Source organism: Elephantulus edwardii, unplaced genomic scaffold, assembly GCF_000299155.1.
Source record: "Elephantulus edwardii isolate Elephantulus edwardi_28Jun2011 unplaced genomic scaffold, EleEdw1.0 scaffold00067, whole genome shotgun sequence".
Taxonomy (NCBI): Eukaryota; Metazoa; Chordata; class Mammalia; order Macroscelidea; family Macroscelididae; genus Elephantulus; species Elephantulus edwardii.
Genome location: NW_006399817.1, coordinates 146,102 through 156,285, shown reverse-complemented (window position 1 = coordinate 156,285; position 10,184 = coordinate 146,102). Strand labels below are relative to the sequence as shown.

The 10,184-nt window shown below is 40.3% G+C and overlaps 1 protein-coding gene across 1 annotated transcript in view; it reads right to left on the bottom strand.

The window, feature by feature from the left end:
* Positions 1-5,654: 5,654 nt before the first annotated feature.
* TMEM52B (transmembrane protein 52B) overlaps positions 5,655-10,184 on the bottom strand; it is a 14,734-nt gene continuing 10,204 nt past the window's right edge. The window contains exons 4-6 of the mRNA XM_006888449.1: positions 9,811-9,849; positions 9,120-9,286; positions 5,655-5,899 (exon numbers count right to left, since the gene is read on the bottom strand). Coding sequence (XP_006888511.1) covers positions 5,655-5,899; positions 9,120-9,286; positions 9,811-9,849 — 451 coding nt within the window. The remainder of the gene's footprint in view (positions 5,900-9,119; positions 9,287-9,810; positions 9,850-10,184) is intronic.

The following is a 10,184-nucleotide window of genomic DNA, read 5'->3' as shown; positions in this document are numbered from 1 at the left end:
GCTCAAAGGCATCAATTCTCCTTCTATCCTCCTTAGTCATTGTCCAACTCTCTGATGCATAACAAGTGATAGCAAAGACCATGGCCTGTATCAGGCACACTTTAGTCTCCAAAGAGACACTATCGCTCTTCAGTACTGGAGAGGTCCCTAACAGCAGATTTTCCCATCGCAATACATCTTCTAATTTCCTGGCTGCTGGTGCTGAGAGTGTTGACTGTGGAGCCAAGCAATACACCTTAGCCTGGTGGATTGAAATAGTGAGTGCAGCAATGATCTACAGTGTGTGAGAGATTGTGAGGATCACACAGCATGGGACAGTGTTCAGATGTCGTTCATAGGATCATTATCAGTCATATTCAACTTGACAAAATCTAACAAAAACATGGCCTCTTCTGAATCCAGGTTGAAATTCCCTACAAAGGCAATTATGAGGTTACCTATAGTCAATTTGGGAAACATTTTGAGTAAATTCTTTCATTGAGGAGTTCTAGTGGTCTAGTGGAGAAGGAGTTGTACTGCCAACCCACGGCAAGCCATTCAAATCTACCAGCTGCTCAGAAGGAAAAAGATGGGCAATTCCCTTCTGTTGAAATACAGCCTCTGAAAACTTTCTGTAGGGTTGACTATGAATTGGTTTACACTCAATGACAATGATTTGAGTTTGTTTGGGTTCTGGTGGGTTTTTTTATAATTTTATCCTTTATATATTTTAACTTGCATGTTGCTCAATTGAGTACCGTGGGCTTTGTTTTAACCAAATAACCAGGTCACCACGAAATTTCTCAACAGTTTTAGAAAGCACCACCTGCATTTACTTCTATAACTAGTCTAATCCCAGTATTTCTCATTCTAGCTAACAGCTCCATCTTTCATGGATTATTTAAATCTGTGATCAAATCCTCTTCCTTGATTTCTTTCTCTTAAAGATCCTCATTCAGTCCATCACAGCAAGTACTAATAAACTCTCTCCTGCAGAGTAGATGGTGGATTCAAGCAGCCAGAACCATGGCCTCAGGGTTAATAGCACTAATCCCTCTGGGCTAGGCCACAAGAGCACCCTGAGAAATGGTATAAAGACTTTAATATGTAGCAAATCCCCCTCAAAGTTGGAGATATAGAATAAAGCAATGTAAAATGGATTAACATGAGTCCTTACTTAAAGGAATGCTGTTTTCTTAGAATAAGACCATTAAAGGCAGAATTTCTTCCTTTTATGCCCTTTGACATTTTAACTTCTTCAAGACTGTGGTGCTTTGGTGGAACAAGAACCCTAGGATATTTTGTGGAATGTGTGTGAACATTAAATGGTTCATTTGCCATGGCAAAACAAGTCGGCAAAATGGGCTATTAAGAATTCATACATCTCAACAATATCTAGAGGTTATTTTAATAAATGGCCCAGGATAAACACTAATCACCAGCAAATTGTAGCCAGAATATTTTTCTCTCTGAGATGAATCAGTAGTTCATCAATGTATTTAATGAACTGCTGCACTAATTCGTCATTCTTAGGACCAGTGCCACCTTCCCAAGGACTGAAATAATTCCCTAATAACAGGAAAGGACAATATTAAGATCAGTTATTCATAGGATTGCTGTGGGACCTGCTTGACTTGCTGGTACCTAACAACAACAATCGATAACAAATTTTCTCAATTGTTCTTTACCTAGAACATATTAAAAGGAGCCACTTATATCATTAGTTTATCAGCTTTACCAATAAATATTTATTAAAACAACATAGCCACTTCAGGTATAATTTAGGAAAGCATAACAATCAGGCAAAGGAATGCATGAGAACTTAATTTTTAGAGGAATGACTAAGCAGTCTAAAATATGCTGACAATAACAGGGATATTAACAGACACATGTGCATAAAATTTCATAAATCATGTCATATAGTTTATTTGATCTGTGAGATGATTTTTACAAGTGAGAAAAATGAGTCTAAGGGTTTTTGTGACTTTAATTTCCCCAAAATACATCTCAGGTCCTCAACTTCCCAATAGCAATAATTTTTTTGTAATATTTTATGTTCTTGTTGATGTGTTATGTGCAATTGAGTCGTCTGCAACTCATAGCGACCCTATGTACAAGAGCCCTAAACGCCGTTCTATCCTGTGCCAACCTGTCTCAAACACATTCATTTCCACCACTCTACTCACAGAATCAATACATCTCATCGAGGGTCTTCCTCTCCTGTGCCATCCCTCCACTCTCCCAAACATTATGTCCCTCTCCAAGGACTAGTCCCTCCTTGCACATGCCCAAAGTATGTCAGACAAAGCTTCAGAATCCTTGACACCAGGGAACATTCTGGCTTCACCCTCTCCAGGACAAACCTATTTGTTCTCCTAGTAGTCCATGGTATATTCAACACTCTTCTCCAGCACCACAGCTCAAAGGCATCAATTCTCTTTCTATCATCCCTATTCACTGTCTAACTCTCCGATGCATAGCACATAATTACAAAGACTGTAGTTTGGATCAGGCACACCTTAGTCTCCAGCCTGATGTTGTTGCACGTCAGTACTCTTGAGAGGTCCCCCACAGCTGATTTTCCCAATGCAATTCGTCTCCTGATTTCCTGGCTGCTGTTACCAAGAGTGTTGACTGTGGAGCCAAGTAAACTAAAACTGTTAACCATCTCAATCTCTTCACCATCCATACTGATGCTGCCAATTGGCCCAGTAGTGAGAATCTTTGTTTTCTTGATATTGAGCTTCAATCCATATTGAAGACCGCAGTCCTTGACCTTCTGCAGCAAACGCTTCAGGTCCTCCTCAGTTTCAGCAAGCAGGGTTGTGTCATCTGCATAACGCAGGTTGTTGACAATTCTTCCACCAATTCTGATGCTACATTCCTCCTCGTACAGCCCAGTGTCTCGGATGATCTGTTCTGCATACAGATTGAAAAGGTATGGAGACAAAATACATCCCTGACGGACCACTTTCTTGATTTTGAGCCATCCAGTGTCTCCCTGCTCTGTTCTGACGACTGCCTCTTGGTCCAAGTATAGGTTTTGCAATAGCACGATCAAATGTTCTGGGATTCCCATTTTTCTCAGAGTCAGCCATAGCTTCTTGTGATCCACACAATCAAAAGCCTTTGCATAGTCTATGAAGCACAGATAGACATTCTTCTGGTATTCTTTGCTTTCTGCCAAGATCCATCTAACATTAGCTATAGCTAGTTATAGCTAGGGATATTATAATATCCCTAGTACCACGACCTCTTCTAAACCCAGCCTGCACATCTGGCAGTTCTCTGTTGACATATTGTTCCAAACGTTTTTGGATAATTTTCAGCAGAATCTTGTTTGCATGCGATATCAATGATATTGTTCGATAATTTCCACACACTTTTGGGTCACCTCTCTTTGGAATGGGAACAAATATCAATCTCTTCCAGTCAGTTGGCCAGCTGGCTGTTCTCCAGATTTCCTGGCACAACTTAGTGAGCACATCCAGGGCAGTGTCTGTTTGTCGAAATAAATCAATTGGTATGAAGTCAACTCCTGGAACCTCGGTTTTTGCCAATTCCTTCATAGCTACTTGTACTCCCTCCTTCATCACCATATGTTCTTGCTCATATGTTATTTCAGGAAATTCCTGTGTCAGCCAATTCTTCTGATGCAATGACTCCTTCCATCTTCTTTTTATACATCCTGGATCATTCAACATTCTACCCAAACTATCTTTAAGTATTGCCACCCATGGCTTGAATTTGTTTTTCAACTCCTTCATCTTAAGAAACACTGAGTGAGTCCAGCCCTTTTGATTTTCTGACTCCAGCTCTGCACATTTCATTACAGTATCTTGCTTTATCGTCCGAGTTGCCTTTGATATTTTCTATTCACCTCTTTGATCTTGATTTCTTCCTTTAGCTTTGGCTTCTCGGTGCTCTAATTCAATACTCAGAGTCTCATCTGACATCCATCTTGGTCTTTTTTTCTTTTTTATCCTTTGTAATGATATTTTGCATTCTTCATGGACTATTTTCTTGATATCCTCCCAGAGTTCATTTGGTGTACGCTTACTGGTGCTCAAGGCCTCATACCTATTCCTGAGATGGTTTTGAAATTCGAGTGGGACAGACTTAAGGTCAAATCTTGGTTCCCGTGGACTTGACTTAATTTTCCTCAACTTAAGCTTGAATTTGCATATGAGTAGTTGGTGGTCTGTCCCACAAACAGCACCTGGCCTGGTTTTCACTGCTGATATTGAGCTTCTCCAGCGAATCTTTCCACAAATGCAATCGAGTTGATTTCTATGCATACCATCAGGTAAAATCCATTATGTGGACATGTTTTTATTAGACAGAAAAATAATGCCATGGGAGGGAGACCGTTAAAGTTAAATTACTGGTGACCACACAGGTAGTCAAAAGGTAATAAACAGCCCCAAGGGAGAGAATGACTTTTCTATGATGTGTCCACTAGGTGGTGCTGAGGGTCATCATCACAGACCATATGCATCTCCGCTGATCTCTTGCAGCTGTTAAGTCGTCAAAATAGGGAGGAAAGAAGCAAATGTGATTCATCTGGAGTTGCTGTATAATTAGAAAAGTGTGAGTGTATGTGTGTATAAGTATATGTTCATGAGGAGAGGAAATGGAGAACTATTTAAAGTGTTACTTTTCATCTATGCAGTTTCTCATAATGCTAATAGGTGGGGCTAAAGTGAAAAAAATCTTGCTATTTGCTGTGTTCATTCATATGTTTTACATTGGAGAGTTCTGGTGGCTTAGTGGTAAGGGGTTGACGTGCCAACTCAAAGGCATGCAGTTCAGATCCACCAAGTGTTTCAAGGGAGAAAGATAAAACAATCTATCTCCTATGCAATTTACTACCTCTGAAAACCCAGTGTGTATAGTCAGCTATGAGTTGGTTCCTACTAAATGGTACATAACAATTCTATATTGAGTCCCATTAGGCAAAACTGGAAGTTCTGGTGACATAGCTGGCAGAGAGTTGCACTGCCAACCCCAAGGTGCCACGTTTCTGGCAGTTTGAATCCACCAGCCACTCTAAGGGCAATTTCCTTTTGTGTGATTTATGACCTCGAAAACTCTGCTGGATAGTCAGCTATGAGTCAGTTCAGTTCTGACTTGATGGCAATGAATTCGTGTCTAATCTATACTGGCAATTGCAGATCTGGATTCTAAACACGCAGTTGGGTCTTATTTCAAATGTGATTTTCTTTCAGCCCAAGTTGGTTTTGTTTCAGGAAGGATAAACGGATGAATATTGATGGTCTCTCTCCTCCTGTGTACTATTACTTGCCAGTGAGAAAAGCAATGTGCAATATCACATAGGTAAAGGTTTTTTAGATACACAGCAAGATGAAATGGAGCTTTGATGGTGCAGTCTGTACCATGTTGTGGTACTAATCAAGGGCTGCTACAGCTGTGTGAAACTAGTTTGGTCAGAGCTGACCACTGGATAAAGAATGTGAGTCCTTATTTAGAATATTCCATATCGGAAAAGATATATGGCTAGGAATGAAGACTGATAGCCCATAGTTTTCAATGAATGATGCTTAGGTGACAACCTAAACCTTTTTCAAACTAGACAAGGAAATGCTCCACAGGTCTGTGGATCTCTACAGACTTTGGAGAAACCCCCACTCACAGTAATATAACCAAAGTTCCAATCAATTAGAAGAGGGTTCAGTTGGAGGAGACTCCTTCTCCCTTGGAGTAGGCTGCTTTTCTTCTGGGACTGGGGGTAGATCAGGTGCTTTCTGCCCACATCTTGCTACAGTGAAGCGACTCATGTGAAGAGCTTCTTCATAACCTGGGAGAGTGTCCTGAGAGGAAGGTATCTGGCCCAGGGAACCATGGGAATGAGCTACAGCCAGGATTCTTCGAGCTGCAGGACCAAACACTGATTGCAAGGCTGGTTAAAAAAAAAATAATAATAATACATAAAAAAGGAGAGAGAGGGCCAAAGTAAGCCTGATCTCCTCAGAAATCAGAGATTAATATAACACTTAATTTCCCTTCACTCTTCACAAGCGTCCAAACTGTTTTCACTCCTTGCCACCAATTTTAGGGAAATCCTATGATTTAGAAACCACCTCCATCCCTACTAAAAGAACCTTTCTTCTCTGGAATCTTCTAATACTCTAGTGCTGTTCCCATATCTCACTGCCCTGCCTTCCCCCTTCTGCAGCCTTGAAACAGTTTATTCTATTCCAGTGTTACTATAGGCTCTTTTAGAATATTTGTTTCCTGTCTCATTAATCTTTTATCTAGGGTACAACAGGAAAGGGAGGGAGACCATGTAAATAACAAAAGGTTATATTGTTCTTTCTTCAAAATAAATAGCCAGTGTTTTGGGACCTGGCTTCTGAAAGTATTTACTCCCCAATTTTAAGAAATACTGTAACAGAAAACAATGGAAATTGTCTTCTGATCATTACAGGGGGTGTTAAAGCTCAACTTTACAGTATCAAGATAGGAAGAATAAAGAAATGAATGTACATTATTACTTAACTAAAGATGGGAAAATAGTATAAATAATAGAACATTTATGTTTTTACAAAACCCAATATATTTCAGACAAAGGATATGTTTAAGAATATAAAATAGCTTTAGGGAAAAATACTAAAAACTGGATACGTCTTAATAGAAAACATTCGTTATTACATTATGTTGCCAAGATTCTCTATCCAAGCAATTTTTAAACATTTATTTTTTTCCTGCAACACCTCTGTTTCAAATCTCTACTTACTGGAAAACATCTTTTCTCCAGCACTGCTTTTATCTACCAGCAGCCAGAAAAATATTTTGAAAATACAAGCTTGGGAATCCAGATCACTATACAACTAGGTTTATGAAAATTAACCCTTATATACTATAAAGTCAATGTATACCTTTGTGCTCCCCTAATATTTAAAATGGAGCATTGATAGCCTAGGACCTTAGGTGCTGGGCAGGTAATCTGAAGGTTGCAGTTCATGAAACTCTTCTTAGGAGGAAGATGGGTAGTATCCACCCACAAACATTTATAGCCTCCAAAATGAAATGGAGGGTCACTATGAGAAGAATCCAACTCTACAGCAGAGTTAGGTTTGGATTAACTTCTTATTGTTGTTATGTGCCTTCGAGTTGCTTACGATTTATAGTGACCCTATGTACAACATCCCTAAACTGCTCTGTCCTGTGATAATCTCACTGTCTCCAATACACCCATCCTGATTACCCCAGTCACTGAATCAATCCACCTCATAGAGGGCCTTCCCCTCCTGAGCTGACCCTTCACCCTCCCAAGCATGATGTCCCTTTCCAAGGGCCGGTCCTTCCTTACAACACGTCCAAAGTATGTCAGACGAAGCCTCAGAATCCTTGCCTCCAAGGAGCAGCCTGGTTTAACCCTCTCTAGGATGAATCTGTTTGTTTTCTTAGCAGTCCATGGTACACTCAATAATCTTCTCCAGCACCACATCTCAAAGGCGTCAATTCCCCTTCTATCCTCCCTAGTCATTGTCTAACTCTCTGATGCATAACAAGTGATTGCAAAGACTATGGCCTCTATCAGATGCACCTTAGTCTCCAGAGAGACACCATTGCTCTTGAGTACCTTAGAGAGGTCCCTAACAGCAGACTTTCCCATCACAATACGTCTTTTCATTTCCTTGCTGCTGATGCCAAGAGTGTTGACTGTGGAGACAAGCAAACTAAAGCTGTGAACAATCTCAATCTCTTCTCCATCCATCCTGATGCTGCCAATTGGTCTAGTGGTGACAATCTTTGTCTTCTTGATATTGAGCCTCAATCCATATTGAAGGCTGCAGTTCTTGACCTTCTGCAGCAAGTGCTTCTTCCACCAATCCTGACACCACATTTCTCCTCATAGAGCCCAGCCTCCTGGATAATCAGTTCCGCATACAGATTGAAAAGGTATGGAAATAGGACACATCCCTGGCATACACCTTTCCCAATTTTGAATCACGCAGTGTTTCCTTGCTCTGTTCTGATGACTGCCTCTTGGTCCAAGTATAGGTTTTGCATTAGCACAATCAAGTGTTCTGGGATTCCCATTCTTCTCAGAGTCAGCCACAGTTTTTTATGATCCACACAAACACCTTTGCATAATCACTGAAACACAGATAGACATTACTCTGGTGTTTCCTGCTTTCAGCCGAGACCCATTTAACATTAGCTATAATATCCCTGGAAGCAGGAGCGGCATCCACTTCCAAAATGGCTTGCCTCCAGAAACTCTATGTACGAACATTGCTCAGGCCATTCGTTCATAGGGTCGCTATGAGTCATCTACGACTCGACAGCATCAAACAACAACACAACAACATAATATCCCTAGTACCACGACCCCTCCTGGACTTCTGGCAGTTCACTGCTGATGTGCAGTTCCAGTTGTTTTTGGATAATCTTCAGTTAAATCTTGCTTGCATGTGAAATCAATGATATTGTTTTATAGTTTCCACACTCTGTTGGGTCACCCTTCTTTGAAACAGGAACAAATATAGATCTTTTCCAGTCAGTTGGCCTAGTGGTTGTTCTCCAGATTTTTTTGGCACAACTTGGTGGACTGACTTAGCATAATTTAATTTTCATGAAGTTTCATCTCACATATTTTAGACATACTGTTAGGTGAGGCTCTTCCTTGGAAAAAGACATCACGCTTAGAAAGGTGTCAGGTCAGTGAGAAGAGGAAGGTCCTCAATGAAATGGATTGATGACAATGGACTCAAATGTGTTGAGGGTGGTAAGGAAGGCACAGGATATGACAGAATTCAGGTCTATTTCCTGTGGGGTTTGCTCTGAGCCCTTCTCTACGGGCGGGTGCTTAACCATAAAAGTAACAAAAACAATTTAAAGGACTCCTAGTGGCACAATTTTGTTAAGTGCTCAGGTTTTGACCCAAAAGTTTCTGTTTCCAACAAATCAGCTGTTTTGTGGGAGAAAAGATCTGGAAATTTGTTTCCATAAAAAGTACCTGGAGATTTGCTTCTTCCAAAACATTGCCTTGGAAACTCTTAAGGAGCGAGCCATTCTACTCTATGTCTCAGAGTCATGAAAAAACAAACTCTACTGACACTGTAACTTTTAAAAAATGACTTACTCCCAAGTCCCCTCCCATGTGTACTTACAAGCAATAGTGCTTTGGAGAGTACTGTCATGGTCAAAAGCAATGACTGTCACTTCATAGGGTGGTGGTCCTCCATCTTCCCCATTTTGCTGGCGGCTCAGACAGCAGCGGAAACACACAGAAGTCAGGCCACAGAGCAGAAGCAGCCCGCCAATTACCACCAGCAACCTGCAAAGAGCCACAGCTAAAGGGAGAGTTTCACTTCCCCAAATCTGGCGCAATCAGCTTCCAACATTTGCATTTTTATTATTCTTCGATGCTTTAAAGAAAGAATATACATTTTAGAACTAAAGCTTTCATTTTGCCTGTATACCTCCTTAACAGTGTCAGCAAGGCTATCAGTTCATTAGAACAATTGTTGGAAGACTTGAAGTTTGGGTGGATCATTTCTTCCTTCATTGAAGGTAATTTCTCCTGTGCAGAGAAATTTTTAGACAAGATCTTGAGGAAAGGACACAACAAATCTTTTGACATGTTCAAGGAGGCAGTATTGAAATGAGCAATCCTGGCACATTGTCACATAAGTTAGTGATGAGAGAAAAGAAACTTTATGAGCTGCTGGCTAAGTAAGAAGGCTGTCTCAAATTTTCTTCCTGATGTCAATATATGTTAAGATTTAAAAAAAATCGATGTCCCTGAGGAAATGAAAGCTTGTCTCAAATGTCTTCCTAGGGATAATAGCTGAAACTTACCATATGTACCAGAGATGTACCCAGTCTGTAGTCAGGCAACTAGGAAGGAAGAAAAAAGTTTTAACAAATTAAAATATAGTCAATATCTGCTATAATTTCAGAATCATAAAAATGCATTACAATATAATATGCCTTTCCATTATAAAAACATACAGTAATATTGTATTGTTGTAGATTGCTGTTGCATCAAGTATATCCCATAGCGACTCTATGAACAAAAGACCTAATGCTTTTCCATACTTGCCATCATTTCTCCAAGTTCATAGAGTTTCCACAGGCATCTGTTTTAGGAAGTGGATGCCACTCCTGCTTCCAAACCTGTTCACATCTGGGAGCTCCACCAAACGCTATCTATATTGGGAGACCATTATGGT